The following is an 18,729-nucleotide window of genomic DNA, read 5'->3' on the forward strand; positions in this document are numbered from 1 at the left end:
ACTCTTTGAACAAAAAGTAACGAAGTCATTAGAAGTAGTCAGAGGTCAAAACAAAAAGACAAGAAAAGGTTCGCATGGTCTTAGTTCAAGCCACGCCTTTAAACTGGGTGGACAGTGGCTTCTCTTTTCAGTGGGTTTGGTTTGGCTTGGATACAAAAGGCCGGCCCATGGGTACCACTGTTAATGTGGTGGCAGCTTCTGGAACTGGTGGGGGGAGGGAAGGGGGTGGGGAGAAGATGCGCGTGTGTGTGTGTGTGTGTGTGTGTGTGTGTGAGTGAGCTAATGAGTTCATAGAAATGGCAAAGCAGATCCAAATTGTGTGACCGCAGCTTCACCCTAAGTGTTCAAGTTAAGAAAAGGAAATTGTCAGGCATTCTGTTCATTTCACATGGGTTTGGCTCCTTCCCATGAAAAGAGGGAAGAGACTCTGGAAAGCGTTCAGTGCATCACGAAGACAGTCCTCTTTTTCCAAGATTTGGAGAGGTGTTTGTAATTTTGACTTTTAAGCAGTTATTTATGTTAGCAAAAGCATGGCTTGGGGGTGTGGTGTGGCCAGGTTTCTCCGTCCTCAGAGAGCCCCTTTGAAGCAGCCTTGTACAGGTGTGTATTTCACAACTCCCCTTGGAAACCTCTGGGAGCAGGCATGCTCTTTGGCATCTGTGTGGGTTCACGCGGGGGCTCTTTGAAGGACCAGGTGCCACGATGGCCTTTAGAGGGGCGAGGTTCTGTTCTCCCTAGCACGTTAAGTTACAAGCCTGCCTGTGGATGGGGGATGGAAAGTGCCATTGGGATTGACTGAAATGCATGAGTTGGTATATACCAATCACATCACTTGGATGGGAGAGGCTGGTAGAGTCTCAGTCGGGCTTCAGGTCCCCACCAGAGCAACCCCACCTTGTCTGTGTTCCTTGTCTCTCCTCACAACTAGAGCAGGGGGCCCTGGGGAGAGCAGTGGGCTTTCCTGCCCATCTCCTCTGGAGGCCGAGCATCCCACTGAGCAGCGATCACCCATATTTGCGTAGCACACTTGCAGATAACCTCCAGTATAGTTTCAGGGCCATCCAGGGAGGAAGCCCCAGCTCACTGGAGACTGTGGGCCCTCTCAGGGCACCCCATGACTGGCTGCAGCAGCAGGGTCCCAAGCACCCAGTTTCCAGTCAGTACGGGGCACCCTGTGCCCCCCAGAGGAGCACAGCCCATCAGAACCATTTACCAAGTGCACCTGCGCCAGGCAGAAAGTGCACAGCGTCGGATCAGAGAGCAAGTGAGCAGGGTGACCCTGGTCCGTCGAAAGCCCTCCTATGCCCCCACCTGCAGCTAGCTGAAGGGGTGCGCCTGCATGTTGCCTGTGTTCAGAAAAAAAAAAAATTTGCATGCTAGCCACCTGTAGGTAGTTCACTAACTCAGAAGATCTTGAATAATCAGGGATTAACTAAGTTTATAGGTTCTCTTTGTTAGATTCGGAGTTTGTACCAGTGTCAGAACCTGGTGGAAAAGGAACAGATAAAAATAATAATAATAAAATTTAAAAAAATTAAAAAGTAGGATTAGGGGATGCTTGATGGAAGCCCTTTCCAGTGTGAATACTCTAACCCGTTTAATACTCTCTCTTTGCAACACCGTGGGGCCCCCGTAGTCCGGGGGATTGAAGTAGGAAGTCAGAGCATTAAATCCCAGAAACCCCGTCCCTTGGAGGCCCCGAGCGGGCGGCAGGAGGAGACCACACGGCACGTGAGGCAGGGCTCTGGTGCGCTGTGGGGACGGGGGACTTGAGTAGGGAGCCCTCAGCCCGAGCCTCCTGTCCCTGCTGAGGAGAAGGCATCCTGTGCGTCTTGCTTGGAGAAATTGCTCTCCTGCAAGCAGGGCTTTAGGCATCAGCCTGTAGCTGCTGGGTGGCGAGCACAAGGGGCCTGGGGCGACTCACTGTCTCTGTATTGTGTCCCAAGGAAGGGAAGCACCGCAGCAGCCCGGCGGGCAATGGTGACATGCAGAGATCTGGCGGGGCCAGGAGTCCCAGTGGTATTGCGGAGGGGCCGAACCTCTGGCTTGGCACTCTTGATTCCTGTTGATCTTCCTATCCGTGGCTTCCGGGGAATGATGACTTCTGAATTTTAGCAGCCTTTTCCTATCCCCAAAACCCATTTGCGTCAGATGGGTTTCGCTTCTGCTGATGCCACCGCGTCTCTAAAATGTCCATCTCGCGCTACCTGTTGCAATCAAAGATCCCATGTGGGATGGGGTGGAGGAGGAGTGGGCCTTTGGGACCTTTTGATTTGATATTCTGGCCATGTGTTGAAAGGGGCTACACTCCTCTAATTTTAAATCCAGCCTTGCTTTTGATTTGTTTTTAAGGTTCGCTCTTTCCACTGTTTTGTCTTCGTTACCTCTCTTTACTGCCTTTTTCTTTCCTCCCTCCCTCCCAAATAACCCCTAACGCTGGTTATTTGGGATGCTTCTCTCAGGCCTTTTGTTGCTTTTGTTGCTAGACCTTACTGCAGTCAGAGAATCGTGATTGTTCGGTTGCCTTTTCTTCATAGCTTATTCCATTTTTGTTTTGTTTGCAGCAGTTTTCCAGTTGCCTGAGTTCCTAAGCCATCCCATTTATTGGTTGAGAAACAAAGATTCATAAAGGCTGTTTTCATGTGTGTTTTTTCCCCCCTTCCTGCTGTGCCCGGCGCTCCCTGTGGTTGAGAGTTTGCTCTGGTGGCCAGGGTGCGGGCTGCCACGCCAGGGACCACGGGCACCTGCCTGGATCCAGAGAGATGGGCTGGACCATAATAATCGGGGCAAAGCAGTCTTACGTTGCACCTCTAGTCGCTGCCACCATTTTTGTGCTCTGGCTTTGTCCTGCCTGCCTTCAGTTTGCCTGTCTCGGACATTTTTTGTTTCATCTGGTTGCTGGGTTTTTTTTTGTTTTTGTTTTTGTTTTTTAAAGACACAGTTGGCTCTGTGTGGATCTGTAGGTTTAGGGCACCAGTGTCTTCTGTTTTGTTTTCCTTTTCCTTTTTTGTAAAATCCAAGAGAAAAATTGCCATAACGAGCTAGAAGATTCTAGCTCACAGCCTTCTGAATCTTCAGAGTGCTCATGGCATCTGAGAACCAAATGCGTTTCCCCCCCAAGAGGTCTCTGGGGGCTGAGCTGCTGCAGGGGGTGGTGGGGTGGGCGGTTGGGGGGGTTGTCCCAGTACCTCACTGTGCATGCTATTCAGAGCAGCATCTTTTCCCCCCCTTTTCCTTTTTTTTTCTTTTCTTTTTTTTTTTGCATTTGAGTTATGAATGAGGGTGACCTCTACAATCATGATGTCTCCCGTAGACTCTATCACTCCATACTTTACCATTTGCCAGCTTCCTGATGCATGGTCTTAACGCTTCTGTGATTTACTTTGCTCCAAATCATAGTCTTCAGCTGCCTGAACAACAGCTCTTTAGAGCTTTAAAAGGAAATAAATTGAGAACAGCTTGTGGCTGTCTTATTTTCTTTAGAAATCAGACATCCCGGAGATGCCAAGAAAGTGGCCTGAGGGACAGGGGCTGTATGCACTAGAGTGCATCAGACCACACCTGATCCTAGGGCTGAAGACAGCCCTGGGCTCTGGGAGTCTTACCCCCTGTTGCTGAGGCAGCTGAGGCCCCATCTCCCACCCTGCCCATCACCGACAGACAGTAGTGGAGCCAGCTTCCCCAAGCCCCTTTTCGTGTACTCTGGAAAGGGAGCCATGTGAGCCTTGCCCAGTTTCCAGGTGGCAAGGCCCCTCCCCGCACCTCTCCCCTCTTCTTGGCAGAACTTGGCACCAGTTTGCCAGTGAAAAGTGTGAAGCACCACAAGAAGGAAGCCGATTCTGACCCCTGAGGAGGGAAACCAAATTACCCCCAAGGGCTCATTAGCTCCTCAAACTGGGTCCACTACTGGCCAAAGAACACTGATGGGGAACCTTGTCTGGATTGGGTCGGAAGCTGGAATTTGATGCGCTGCATGCCAGTGCTCAAAAGTGTGGTTATTTTTGAAAGACCACCTTCGATCCAGAACATTTGCATTACACCTTCCTTGCCCAGATCCAGTTAACAAGGTAGCTCATCGCTTCTTATGTCCATTGAGAGCCATGCTGGAATTTGACTTTTCTCCTGGGTTTACTTGGATGCAAGGAATATGTTCTGTTCCCCTCCCAATGTAGCGCACCACCCTGGGAAGTGCATGTCACAGACCAACTCCACCTTCACCTTCACCACATGCCGCATCCTGCATCCTTCAGACGAGCTCACGCGGGTCACGCCAAGGTAAGGGACCCAGGCGCCGGGGTGGGTAAGGATGCGGTGAGGTTGGGGCACTCCTCGCAAGACTTGCTGTCGAGGAAAGTCAAGTAGAGAGGCTCATTCGAAACCAACTCCGGCCAGCTGAGGCATCCCGTAGCACTTGCTGTCTGTCACCTGTTTGGGGTCCCATCTTTCCTCTTGACTTGAGGCCCCTGTTGATTCAGATCCACCACAGAGACAGACCTGGACCTACCTATAGTTGCCTTTTTCATCGGCCACGGAAGATTCTTAGGTCCGTCCTTAACCAGCCGAGGCTGACAGTACCACAGGCGGTAAGGCCCCGGTTGCTGGCATTTTGTCCCCAAGGTTGTCAGTAGAGCACGGAGTTCCTTCACAGAATGGAGTTACTGAGCCCTGTGCAAGCCCCTGGTGCCTCTGGAATAGACCGCAGGAACCATGCACCACAGCCGCATGATAAGGACTGAAATGATAAAACCCGAAGACCGAACCGTGTGCCCAGCACGGTCCGTTTCCCTGTGGTGCCTTCAAGAAGTGATAGAGGTTGGCACCATCTGGCAAGAGGACTTGGATGGCGTGGGGTGGTCCGCTTGGCTTCCAGTGGAAGGGCAAAATGGTCAAGTGGCCCCCTCAGCTGTTTCTCTGTGGTGCAGTCGAGCAAGATGCTGGGGTGAATGGCAGGTAACGCAGAAAGGGAGGGAGGCGAGCAGGGCCCCCGCAGGGAGCAGCCGCCCCAGGGAGCCCCTTAAACTATGAATAATTCTCCGCAGGTCATGTGAGGAGGACGACGAAGCGGCCCTATGCCCTGTTGAGCTGAGAGGAGATGTAGGGCAGAGAGTGAGCCCACAGGCGAGGCAGGGGGTGAGCACACCGTCAGCGGTGCGTGCCCGGGCAGGGCCTCCTGGAAGGAGCTGTGTGTGCACGCGTGGCCGCCACTAACCCGGGACTTAGGCGTGGCTGTGTCTCTGTGGTTGTGCCTGGCTAACGTGGCCTTGACAGTGGATACCCCTAACCCCTCTAAATGCTCAGTTGAGCCGAGTGCCAGCACTAATACGGGCCTAACGGAAGTTCTCGGCAGAAAGGGAATCTGAACGTTAGCTTGTCTTCTCTGTCTCCTTCCTGCCTCTGGAGAAGCCGGCATCCCCCTCCCCCACCCCCCAGGGCTCTGCGTTGGAAGAGCTCTGTGTTTTCACCGTGCGGTAGAGCTTCCCCTGGGAGAGGCTGGTGCCCGGTGCTCTCCTGCCTGAAGGGACGCCAACCAGCACACCTGTCCCCATCTCTTGTCAGGGACGGAAAAGGCCTAGGCAGTCAGTAGCAAGAGAAGGCTTTTTGCGTGCGTTTGAAGGCACGGCTGCCTGACACAAAATCACAGATCTCCCCAAGAATGGCCCCGTAAACAAGATTTTTGAGTCCAGACTGTTCTTGTCCTCTATTGCTTGTAGACCAGTTTTGTCAAATCCCACCTGTGCCTTTTGAAGAACCCACTTTTTAACCTTAGGAATCTGCTGTGGCTTCTAATCTCGTGTTTCTCTGAGTGCTCCCGCCCCACCAGCATCCCCACCCCTGAGCTTGCTTGAGGTGGGCCTGTTCTGGGTTTCTCGCCCCGTGCTGACCAGCCAGCGGCAAGGAGCCAAAGGATGCCTTAGCTGGAACTTGCTTGTGACCTTCCCTCCCACAGCAGGAGGCCCCTTCCTGCCCATTCCCCTGGTTGGTGTCTTGCCCCAGGTATCTGGCCCTCCCCCAGCTGCCAGGGACCACCCAGCTGGCTGCTCCAAAGGGCACCTGCAGCCCCTGCCATGTCCTTGGGTGGGTAGCAGGGCAGGGCTCACAAGACTATAAGGAGAGGGGTATGCAGGCTTTGCCCTTGGCGGTTCATCCAGCAGCCGTGAAGGGCCTGTGTGGCCTCCCAGCCCCATCCCTGTACCAGCTGTTACGGGAGGGCCTTTCCTGTTTTTTAAGCAGACAGCAATGCCTTTGCCCCTGCAGCGCCTGCTACACCCTTGTCATAACTCCCGTTACTGCGGGACCCCAGCTTCTGGAACATACTGGGTCCTCAGCCAGCCTGGCAGGAGTAGATGAAGGAATCTTCCTGCTTTCCTTTGGTGATGCACGTTTCATACAGATATAGGCCTGATGACACATGATGTGGCTGCCGCTGACCCCACATCTCCACCCCCCGAGGTGGACTCAGCAACCACGGGAGAAGGACGAAGGGGTAGCGTGGCACGGAGGGAAGAGCCTACAGTGGGAGTCGGGAGGCTGGGGTCCGCTGCTGATGTGATGCACGCCCTCAGCCTCCGCCCTCCCCCCCCTCCCGTCACCCAAGGGTCCTACCTGCTGGGGCCATTCCTGAGATGAGCTCTCAGATCCCATAGTCCTAGTTAACTTCTTGCCTCAGGGAAGTAGTCGTTAGGAAGGAACGCTGAAATCTGAGTAAATTTGGTAGGGAAAGGAAGCCTCTCTGCTGAGGGGCTCCCCCCAGCCCCATCCTTGAGGCCTGAGCCCTCAGACTTGGGCTCAAATCCTGGGTCTTCCAGTTAATAGCTGAGTGTGACATTGACTAGCCACCTAACCTCTGAGTCTGACTTGCCTCACCTGCAGAGGGGACAGTTATCCCTGCCCTCTGGGGCCGAGACAAGGGAATCAACGTGCAGCTTGTTAACTTTAAACCATGCCCCCACGCAAGGGAACCCAGGGCCCTCTTGGGTAGGAGGGAGGAACAGACAGGGAAAGAGGAATCTGGGGAGCCTGGGCTGGGGGAGCCCTCCCTGCTCCCCAGCAGGAGACTGGCCACGAACCTTTCCGGGGGCTTGTGGGCATTTGCTGACGAATGACCTCTTGTCTTTTCTTGTCAGCCTTAACTCGGCTCCAACTCCAGCTTGTGGCAGCGCCAGCCACTTGAAGTCCACGCCGGTGGCCACCCCGTGCACTCCACGGAGACTGAGCCTGGCTGAATCCTTCACTAACATCCGTGAGTCCACGACCACCATGAGCACGTCTCTGGGGCTGGTGTGGCTGCTGAAGGAGCGGGGCATTTCCGCGGCCGTGTACGATCCTCAGAGCTGGGACAGGGCCGGCCGGGGCTCCCTCCTGCACTCCTACACCCCCAGGATGGCTGTGATCCCCTCCACCCCACCCAACTCGCCTATGCAGACGCCCACGTCCTCCCCGCCCTCCTTTGAGTTCAAGTGCACGAGCCCTCCCTATGACAACTTCCTGGCCTCCAAGCCGGCCAGCTCCATCCTGAGGGAAGTGAGGGACAAGAAGAACGTCCGGAGCAGTGAGAGCCAGACAGACGTGTCTGTCTCCAACCTCAACCTCGTGGACAAAGTCAGGAGGTTTGGCGTGGCCAAAGTGGTGAACTCAGGGCGAGCCCACGTCCCCACCTTGACTGAGGATCAGGGACCTCTCCTCTGTGGGCCCGCGGGCCCCGCCCAGGCCCTCGTCCCTGGCGGCCTGGTCCCCGAGGGCCTGCCCCTCGGATGCCCCACTGTCACCAGCGCCATGGGCGGACTGCAGCTCAACAGCGGCATCCGGAGGAACCGCAGCTTCCCCACCATGGTGGGGTCCAGCATGCAGATGAAAGCCCCTGTGACTCTCACCTCGGGCATCTTGATGGGTGCTAAGCTCCCCAAACAAACTAGCTTACGGTGAGGAGGGGAGGAGGGCCCTTCCCCTGGAGGAGACCAGGCTTGCTCCTGCCTCCCTCTCTTCCCCGCCCCCGCCCCCCCCTCACTGTGCACTCCCTCTTTCCTCCTCCGTCCCTCCCCTCTGGAGCTAGACAAATCAACCTCGTGCCTAATGGGGGAAGAGTGGAGACTTTGTAAAGTGTACATAGGACTTGCGGACCTTGTATCCACCTGCCCTTTCTCCCGATCGGGCGGGAGGGGCCCCAGCACCGTCCCTGCTCGCACGGGGACTGTACCTGTGCTAGCCCGAGGGCAGGGCAGTGGCCGGGTGTCCTGTTCGCCTCCTCCTCTCCTTCGAGAAGCACTGAAACTCCCAAGGGCGTTCTTATCCCATGGATAGGAAACCCGTGAATCCGCCGCTGGCTCCGGGTGCCGCACGTGGTGAGCTGGCGCGTGGCCTCTGCCGGCCCGTGTCGCTGGGCGGGAACAGCGGGAGCCTTCGTGTGCGGCCACTGCGGCCACGAGCAGCGGATGTTGCTTCCGGGATGGCAGGGCTGTTCTTCCTTCTCTGCCTCCAGACCTTCACTCCTCTGCTTCAGTGGAGAGTCGCTTCTTTTCTGAGGTGTGACTTTTTCTTTCCATGCCTTCAACCCGAATCACCCTTCGATGTCCTGTCCCCGGTCGTCAGGCCAGACGTGTGGCCTGAAAGAATGTAGCGACACTCCCGCTGTGTTCTGTGTGAGGTCTTATTTTCTCCATTTTTTTATAGGCAGGGAAGTAATGGTACTAGATGGAAAGTCGCAGTCTGTTCTCTCTGTGGCTCTGGGCCACGGAAATAGGTTCATGCACGCCCAGTGGCTAGTGAGATAGCAGTGGAGTTTGGGGACCTGGGGTCACAAACCAAATTAAGACCAGACCCAAGACAATTTTCACAATAGGATGAAAAGGAACGGGCTGGGGGCGGGGTAGGGGAAAAGGGCTGGATGGAATGTGTCAGCGGGAAAAGTAAGAAGAACCACCCACCTAATGCAATACCAAACTGGTTCACGAGAGCAACGTGGCTTGGGCATCCTGTTGGTTCCGGTCCTCACTGTGGCGTCGGAGGCTGGCCCGTGTGCTGGCACGGACGTGGTCTTTACGCACACAGTCGGTGCCCCCGCACCTTGCCCTCGTGTTTCAGGACAGAGTGGTCACAAGAAGATCTTTTCCCCCACCCCCCCCCCCAAAACCTTGGTCTCCGTGTGCCCACTGTTTATCCCTAGGAAATCAGATAGAGGTGCTCGTGGCAAGAACCAGAAATGAACAGGGGAGCCTGGTCCTGTTGCTGTCACTGACCATTTTGAACTTTTATTTATTATGTGTGTGTGTGTGCTGTTCTCTCCAGCCCTGGTCACGGTGTGTCTGTGGCCTTCCACTCCAAGCAGGTAACTTATTTATTCCCACCTGAGGGCTGCACTGCCCGGCACAGTGCTCCCTGGTCCTTTGTTCCGGGTGACATCATATGCAGGTGAAATGGTCACATTGCCATCCCTGTTCCCCGACCCCCCTCCTCCCGCCCCTGCAAAAATGTGTCCAGCTGAGTGTAAACATGCCCACTGAAGACTCCTTGAGGATGTCTCAAAGGAGCAAACTTCAGTCCCACCCTTTTAGATTATTTATTCTCAGAACACGAGGGGTTTGGTTCATTATTTTCAGCTCCCCTTGTGGTTGTATGTGTGCACTCACTGCAAGGAAATTCTCTGTATTTGAATGTATTTTTAGGCAGTAGGTAGAATAACAAAGGAATATGGAAACCATGAACTGAACGGACCACTATATGTATTCAGAGAGGAGCCACCCATCACCACAAAGGAAATACCAGTGTAAAACTCAGCAATTCGGAGGTTGCAGTATTTAGTATAGTTCATGATCAACCTTGTTCAACCACTACCAACAGCGTGTGTTGTCATGCATCAAAAAAACCAATACAATTTTATTCTCTAATGAATATCAATAAAAGAAGTTCAAGTGATGGAAACCACACTGGGATTCTGGCTTGTGTTTCATTTTGTCCTTTTCATTTATGTGAGTCGTAAAGCTATTCAGCTCTTCTGGAAGATTAAATGTCCCTTAGACACCTGTCCAGTTGGAATCCAGAGATCTTCCCTACTTTTCAGGGCTGTGCACTGTTCCACCATGCATACATACCCACGGTGAATACATTCACACTCCCGTGGACCAGTACCCTGTGGCGACACACGGAGTTCCTTCTGGCCTTTTCTATCACAACACTGTAACGAAAAAAAGTTGGCATGTATTTAATCTTTCACATATGTGAGCACATCTCACAATTACCAGGTTGCCCTCCACAGAGTTGTGTTAAAGTTTTTGAGGGGCATCTGGGGTGGTGCAGACAGTTAAGCATCTGACTCTTGATTCAGCTCCGGTCATGATCTCAGGGCTGTGGGATCGAGCCCCACGTCAGCCTCCGTGCTCAGTGCAGAGTCTGCTTAGGATTCTTTCTCCCCTCTCCCTCTGCCCCTCCTCCCCACTCCTCTGAAATAAAATCTTTAAAATTTTTTTTGAAAACCAAGGACAGTGGAGGGTCGTCAGAAAATTGAGAGAAAAAGGATCAAACTTACGCCACCTCCGTCTGTGGACACAGTGAAATTATGCAGACAAACAGTAGTGGGTGGTGGCAGCATGGATTTTAAATCAGGCGTTACCATTCGGTCATGTTGTGACCTTGGGCGAGCCACTTACGGTCTTCTGAGGCCTCTTAACCTGCAGGATGGGAACAGTAATATACCTTAGGGTTAATCCATTGAGTAAGTTTGTCTTGACGATCTACTGTGTGCCAGGCCCTGTTCTAGGTAGTGGGGATCGGAGTAGCTTCTGCTCTTGTGGAGTGTACATACAATCTGTTACTGGGAGAAAGATGGCACCGAACACGGCATAATGAGGGCCAGGTAGAGAATTCTAGCGGCGTGTTGTGAGGGCGTGGGTGGCAGTCAGGAAAGGCCTCTCCAGGGAGGTGGCACTTGAGATGACTGTGTGAGATCTGGCACAAGACCACGTGGGCAGAGAGCAACCAGTGCAAAGGCACAAAGGCCAGAAAAGCATTTGGTGTGTTTGAGGAGCGCAAAGAAGATTCACCTGCTGGTAGAGAAGGGGAGCGTGGTGGTGACCAGGAAGCCAGGGCACTCACCCCATGGTCCCTCTGATCCCCATGCTTCCCAGCCACTCTGCAGGGGACAAGGCACACAGTTAGTTCTGGCCTGTGGGCTGTGAGCAGAGAGAGATCGTGCCTGACTCTCCATACCCCTCCCTTCCCCTGAAGCGCAGGTGGAAATGGGGTGACATGTTCGTGCAGCCTCCATCACCCTGGGTTGCCCAGGAACCACGTGGGCCAGACTCCCCGCCAACCCACGTTTTGCACGTGATCTGAAGGTGAAACAAACTTGTTAAGCCAGTGAGATTCTTGGGCCGTGCATCAGAATCCAGGGTAGGGCTCAGGCATCTGTGTTTTACCAAGCCCTCCCAGTGATTCTGGGGCTAAAGTTTGAGAACCACTGTGCTGGGTCAGGCGGTGTTGGGGTGGGAGTCTTACTATGGGAGGGAGGGTTTTCCCTCCACAGTCTCTCCCAGCCCCAGAAACTTGAGATGGCCAGACAGCTGCGGCCCATCTTGCTTGAAGGCAAGAGACAGAGTGAGGGGTTTATCTGCCCAACTGGGGCCAGGGAAGGCTTAGAGACAAGGGGACTCTGGATCTGGACTTCAAAGATGGGCAGGATTTGCCCCGCGGGGGAGGCATTTCAAGCAGAGGGTAAAGATGTAGGGGAGGAATGGGAAAAGGATCCTAGCATAATGCATTCTTCTAAGCCCTTCCTTACAGTAGCATGGTACCTGATGAATAGAGAAGGGGCAATAGAGTTAGGAAAGCCACCATTTTGCAGCCATAAGACTAACTCATCTTAACAACGATGGACGCCAAAACCATGGGGTTGGGAGAGAGTGTGTTAGGTAGCAGGATAGTTACACACATATCTTCCTGTAGAATGTTTATTAATTTGCAAAGGGGGAGAAGGTACCTTTGCAGTGGAGAAACTGGTCATGCCTCACTTCCAACAAGTCATTAAACTTTACCCAAATGAGAAAAACTGATAGGAGTACCTCCTGATGTGATGTACTGGGAAGGACGCATCACTTCTGTGCTGTTCTGCCAAAATTGCAAAACCTGAATCATGAGGTTGACAAATTGACTAACCCAGATTGAGGACATTTTATAAAACAAGGTACCTGTTCCCTTTAAAAATGCCGATGTCATGAAAGAAAGACCAAGAACCTATATCAGAATAAAGGAGAATAAAGAGACAACTAATGCAATTCGTGGCTCTGAACTGAAAAACAGGCTCTAAAAGATATTGGGATGATCAGAGAAATTTGAATACTGAACACATTTAAAAAATACTATGTCAATGTTGAATTTCATTGAATTCAGTTGTACTGTCACTATGTAAAAGCTTGTCCTATTTCTTAGGCGATACTAGCTAAAGAATTAAGATAGAGGGGCTTGAAATCTGCAAGTCATTTTCAGATGTTTCTGGCTGGCTCAGTCGGTAGAACACGCAACTCTTGATCTTGGGGTTGTGCGTTCGATCCCCATGTTGGGCAGAGAGCTTAATTTTAAAAGATTTGGGGCGCCTGGGTGTCTCAGTTAAGTGTCCAGTTTTGGTTTTGGCTCAGGTCATGGTCTCCTGGTTGTGAGAGCAAGCCCTGTGTCAGGCTCCATGCTCAGCATGGTCTGCTTCAGATTCTCTCTTCCTCTCCTTCCCCTCCTCTCCCTGCTTGCTCTCTCTTTCTCCAAATATTTTTTTTAAATGCAAGAAAAAGAACCCTTAAAAGGTAGGAAGCACCCTAATACCATAGGTCTTATAAACTGTAAGAATAAATGCATTCTTCTATCTCATGGCTGTGGCACGTGGCAGGAGGATGCTTGGGGTCACTTGTTTTTTCCTCCCTGTTCTGTGTTAAATTTCTTCATGTATATCCTGAACCCTACCCCTAGCCCAGGAAGCTCAACCAGAAGGCACCAGGGCCCAAGGGGAAGTTCTCAAAGAGGCAGCTGATGGGACCAGGAAACAAAGATGTCAAATTCTTGGTGTTTTTAATTATGAGTACAGAAAAAGCTGAGTAAATGTTTTGATTAAGATCAAAAGATTCAGGGGGTGCCTGGGTGGCTCAGTCAGTTAAACATCTGCCTTAGCCTCAGGTCATGATCCCGGGGTCCTGGGATCGAGCCCCGTGTCTTTCAGCAGAGTCTGCTTCTCTCTCCCTCTCCCTCCCTCTACCTCTCCCCACTGCTCATGCTCTCTCTCTCTCTCAAATAAAAATCTTAAAAAAAAAAAAAAATCAAAGATTTGAGATGAAACCTACTGAGCCAGTTTCCCTTTTTACTGCTTATTGCCCCTCTGCTACGCCAATGGCCCAGCAGCTTCTTCAAGCCGGTACATGAAGGAGAGCTGTTGGACAGGTCTCTGACCCACAACTAACATGGGGGCCCTTCACCTTCCCGGACCCTGGGCCAACTCTAGGGTCTTGGGAGAAGCCCCAGAGAAGTCTGAAGATCCAAGTACAGATGAGCTAGTTTCACAGAGGGGGCCAAGAAAGCGAAGATATTCCAGAATACCACCCCTCCTCACCCCTACTTAGGCAATGACCACACAAAAGTAGAAATGGCAAGTGGGTCTCCACAGAGAGATCCCCAGGGGATCACCAAGTATCTGGTACCAGACAGATGTAGGACTCACTTCTAAACATTGCCTGGAGCAGCAAGGCAGGTATGCCCTAGGGGCCCTTTCCAACAAGGGGAAGAAAGTAGACCCATACCTCCCCAAAGCTCATATGAGTGCTGTCACCCCGAATTTAGATTCATCTGAGGAGAACTCTGTGGAGGTGGAAAGTTATTCTGATGACCTAAATGGAATGGAAATTTAGAAAATTAATTTTTTGCTCATGTGGGCTCCTGGCTGGCAAACATATCCTGGGAGGATTTATTTTCTGTAGCCGGTAGAGGGCACTTTAAGACAGCAGAAGACCTGAAAGAATCTACCCTGAGGATCCAATCCTGAATTCATGTAGGTTTGCTTTTCCCTGGAAAGCAATTCAAGGAGGGCAACCGGGATGAACAGAGACATTGAGGGAAGTCAGGAGGCATGGTCTCAGTTGACCAGGTGAACTGGAAAGAGGCATTCCAGGCCAAGGGGTCAGCATACGCACAGGCTTGGGGTATCAGTAAAGAAATTCAGCAGATAATGGGAAGGAAACCACTTCCTATGTCCTGCCATACCCAGGAGACAGAAGAAAGCAAAACATAGTTTACGAAACATTCTATGCTAGGAGGGTGTTTCCACCTTTGGAAATTAACCCACCCCCTTTTAATGCACCTTCCTTTTAAGAATAATTTTTGTTGCTTGCTTTTTCCAAAGATATCTGAGAGTGGGCTATAGATAGCATGCCTCTTTACTCTTCAGTACATTAGCCCATGTTTCCTGAGCTTGACAGAGCCACGGCACAGGGACCAAATCCAGGGTTGGAGGAAGTGGCTGTTCCTTGGTACTTGGGCATTCACCACGTCTAATACCCAAGGTTCAGGCTGATTCTGCTCTTAGGTCCCAAAGAACTTCAGACCAGAGAGGGAAAGTGGGCCCTTTAGCTTAGACCAGCAGCATAGAGACTCAGCAATGCCTGTGAGTAGATATGAGGGACCCAGGGAAAGGAAGCGGGTATCAACCAAGAGCAGGGCAGAATGCCGCAGGGTTTCCTATGGTTGGCAGCTGCACCACTGAAGAACCACCGGGAGAGGTGACTCGCAAGCAGCAGGCCAAAGTTTAGGGACATCTTTACAGAAGAGAAAAAACAGCGGTGCCTGGGTGGCTCAGTCAGTGAAGCGTTGGACTCTTGATCTCAGCTCAGGTCTTTATCTTAGGGTCGTGAGTTCAAGTCCCATGTTGGGCTCCACGCCTACTTAAAAAAAAAAGAGAGAGAGAGAGAGAGAAAACAGATGTGTTGTTCTCCTAAGCCCCCAAGTAGATAAACCCTTAGTCCTCCCTGGGGCTTCTCTTGGTCACCTGTGACAATAAGGCCCGGTGTAACAATAGCTCCATGTGACCCCTGATTCTCCTGGTTGCCTGACTTCCAGCCGGCAGTGGCCTTCACTAACCTTAGGTCATAGCTTGTGACAGGAGAAGTAATTGCGTTGTGTGCTCAGCTGTTCTGAGAGGGTGCCCCCAGGTCTGCAAGAAGCTATGGAACTGACCCACCAGAGAGACAAGGTACCTGGCTGGAGTCCTGACCCCACATGAATACACAGGGATGAAGAGGGGATCACTGAGTCAGGTTGTCAAGAGCCAGGCAAGCAGCTAGGACTTTATGGACACGTAAAATGGTGCTTCTCAATTCTTAGTGGTGAAGGATTGGTTGGTTTGCTTTAAATCAATCCCTGTGGGGCAATATTGGTAAAATACAACAATGAAAATACAAAACCAACTTTTAAATTACTATATTCAAGATATTAAATTACAAGAATATAAGAACATAGGAAAAGTAAAATTATGAAAATAGTGCATGTTATTCATTGAAAGTACACATAAAATATTTAATACAGAGACTCACTACTACATTCAACTTTGTCATTCTGCAATCATAACAGTTATAAGTAGTGATTTTCCATATTAAACACTCATACGCTCACTTTGAATGAACACTGTATATCAAAGTTTTTAAGGTGGTGGTGGAGTTGGATTCTTTTATTTTATCTCAGCTGGTTCAGATTGACAAGCATGCTCCTTGCAGGCGATAGGGTGTATCTACAGTGCTTCCATGTTTTCTTTTAATAATACCCACCCTAGAGAAACTAGCCTCAGAGAAGGAATATCGATAGGAAAGGAAGAAAGATTTTTCAAGTAACTTCTTAACAAATAATTCTAGTGGGGCTTATTTTACAATCTGTAAATGCTGGCTAAAAAAAAAATAAGCACTACAAAGACTTCAGGGAAGATGGCGGAGTATGAAGACCCTAACCTCACCTCATCCCGTGGATACCAGTAGAACCCACATCTGTGTAAATAACCCAGAAAATGACCTGAAGACTGGAAGAACAGACTCTCCACAGCTAAAAGTAAAGAGGCCACATCAAAGATGGTCAGAAGGGCAAAAACCAGTAGAGAGCTAACTGAGCCCATAGGACTGTCCCTGGGAGGGAGAGGTTCCAGGGTAGCAGAGAGGGGAGAGAAACAGACCCTCACACCAGGAACCCCAGGCACGGGGGACCCGCATGGGAAAGACTAACCTTCGTAACTTTTGGCTTTGGAAACCAGAGAGACATAATTTCATGAATTCTTACAACTGGTGGGGCTTAAGCCCTGGAACTTTAAAAATCTTGGCTTGGCTTTGGGAGAGCAGGAAGGGTGAGAGGGAATGGAGTTCCCACTCTTGAAGAGACAGCATAACAAACAGCCTTGCTGAGGTACAGCATAGAGGAAGCAGTTTGACAAACTGCTGAGTATAGGGGAGGGGGATTTATTTATTAATTATTTACTAATCTCAGAACATGTGCTGGAGAGACAGGGATCATTGGGAGACTTCTCCAAGGACCAAGGAGCTGCTGGTGTCGTTTCCCTTCCCCGCTCCGCAGCCTAGACCCAGGGACACTTGCTACTTGACTGCTAATAGCATGCCCATCCCTGCATTCTCCTGCAGACCTGCTCCCCACTCCAGTACAACCTTGATCAGAGCCCATCCAAAGCAGTGCCACAAGCCTGGCAGTGTGCAAGCAGCCCCAATGGGGGTCAACACCACTCCAAAGTGACTCCTGCACCAAGGAGAGGGGAAGATAACAACACACACCCATATGACTGCAGTGGGGTGTGGGCAGATATCTGGTTTGACTGTGGACCCTGCCCACCAACAAAACCTTCTCAGGGAACACCACAGGGAAAGCATCCTGCAGTTCGGTGTTACTGCATCTCTGGCAAATGCCTTGGGTCTGACTCAACTCAAGCCCAAGCTGGCCCCAGACTAGTCCCCTAACAACACAGGGACTAAACCCTGTCCACAACAGGGAATGAGAGCCACTGTAGATGACTGGACTGAAGGAAAAAGCAGCCAAGACACAACAGCAGTGCACATATAACACACATAGGAGACAGCCCTGAAGTGCCAGGTTCCAGTAAACATGGGACATTGTACGGCAGGGCACTACAGGACATCTTCTTCATAAGGCCACTACTTTCTTTCTTTCTTTTTTTTTTTTTTTTAATAAGGCCACTACTTTCTTTCTTTTTTTTTTTTTTTTTTAAGGCCACTACTTTCAAAAGCAGGAGACATAGCTGACTTTCCTAACACATAGAAAGAGATACAAAGAGTTAGACAAAATGAGGAGAGAGGAATATGTCCCAAATGAAAGAACAGGATAAAATCACATCAAGAGAGCTTAATGAAACAGAGATAAGTAATACATCTGATAGAGAGTTCAAAGTAATGGTCAAAGATACTCATTGGACTTAAAAGTGGAAGACCTCAGTGAGACCCTCAACAAAGAGATAGAAAACACATAAAAGAACCAGAGATAAAGAACTCAGTAACTGAAATTAAAAATCTACTAAGTGGAATAAATAGTAGACTAGAGGAAGCAGAAGAATGGATCAGCGACCAGGAGGACAGAGTAATGGAAACCAAACAAGCTGAATGGGAGAAAGAGAGAAAAAAGAAAAAAGAAAAAGACAAAAGACTCTGGGAACTCAGCAACACCATCAAGCATAATAACATGTGCATTATAAGGATCACAGAAGAGAGAGAGAGAAAAGGGGGCAGAAAAATTATTTTAAGAAATAACACCTGAAAATTTCCCAAATCTGGGGAAGGAAATAGAAATCCAGATCAAGAAGGCACAGACAGCCCTCAGTAAAAACCCAAGGCAGTCCACACCAACACACAGTAATTAAAATGGCAAAAAGTAGTGATAAAGAGAGAATTTTAAAACAAGCAAGAGGAAAGAAAACAGTTATATACAAAGGAAACCCCATAAGATATCAGCAGATTTTTCAGCAGAAACTTTGCAGGCCAGAAGAAAGTGGCATGATATATTCAAAGGTATATTTGAGAGGAAAAAAACCCTGCAACCACGAATACTCTATCCAGCAAGGCTATATTCAGAATAGATGGAGAGATGAAGAGTTTCCTGGACAAAAATTAAAGGAATTCATGACCACTGAACCAGGCTTACAAGAAATGTTAAAGGGAACATTTTGAGTGGGAAGAAAAGATCATAAGTAGGAATAAGAAAAGTAGGAAGCACAAAAGCAGTAAAATTAAGTATAACTATAAAAATCAGTCAAAGGATTCACAAAATAAAAAGATGCAAAGTATAATACCATACACCTAAAATGTGGGAGAGGAGGAGGAGTAAAGAGTGGGTTCAAACTTAAGCTACCATCAACTTAATATACACTGCTACGTGCATGTTATATATAAACCTGATGATAACCACAAATCAAAAACCAGTAATAGATATGCAAAAATATAGAGGAAAGAACCCAATTTTTTTAAGGTAGGCACCACACTCAGCTCAGGACCCAATCCAGGGCTTGAACCCGTGACCCTGAGATCAAGACCTGAGATCAAGAGTCAGATGCTCAAACAACTGAGCCACACTGGTGCCCTGGAACCCAATTTTATATCACTAAAGAAAGCCAACAAATCGTGAGAGAAAGGAAGAAGGAAAAGAGAAGAACTACAAAAATAACCATAAAACAAAAAAAAATAACAATAAGTACATACCTATCAATAATTA

General features: G+C 50.1%; 1 protein-coding gene and 1 long non-coding RNA gene across 15 annotated transcripts in view; one reads left to right on the plus strand and one right to left on the minus strand.

Annotated features, from left to right (window-relative positions):
* Positions 1-9,920, plus strand: part of TRAK1 (trafficking kinesin protein 1) — a 113,470-nt gene extending 103,550 nt beyond the window's left edge. For 13 of the 14 annotated variants that reach the window (XM_081825106.1, XM_081825033.1, XM_081825037.1 and 10 more), the window contains 2 exons: positions 4,173-4,275; positions 7,125-9,920. In XM_081825106.1, coding sequence (XP_081681232.1) covers positions 4,173-4,275; positions 7,125-7,923 — 902 coding nt within the window. In that variant the 3' untranslated portion in view covers positions 7,924-9,920. Of the gene's footprint in view, positions 1-4,172; positions 4,276-5,039; positions 5,131-7,124 lie in introns of all 14 variants that reach the window. The other variant, XM_081825135.1, reaches the window with a different exon arrangement.
* A 23-nt stretch (positions 9,921-9,943) lies between these two features.
* The window catches only part of LOC145722361 (uncharacterized), a 13,804-nt gene continuing 5,018 nt past the window's right edge, over positions 9,944-18,729 (minus strand). Inside the window, exons 2-3 of the long non-coding RNA XR_014146578.1 lie at positions 10,604-10,661; positions 9,944-10,168 (exon numbers count right to left, since the gene is read on the minus strand). This is a non-coding gene — a long non-coding RNA (uncharacterized LOC145722361). The remainder of the gene's footprint in view (positions 10,169-10,603; positions 10,662-18,729) is intronic.

Source organism: Leptonychotes weddellii, chromosome 1 (assembly GCF_054177405.1).
Source record: "Leptonychotes weddellii isolate Sample4059 chromosome 1, ASM5417740v2, whole genome shotgun sequence".
Lineage (NCBI taxonomy): Eukaryota > Metazoa > Chordata > Mammalia > Carnivora > Phocidae > Leptonychotes > Leptonychotes weddellii.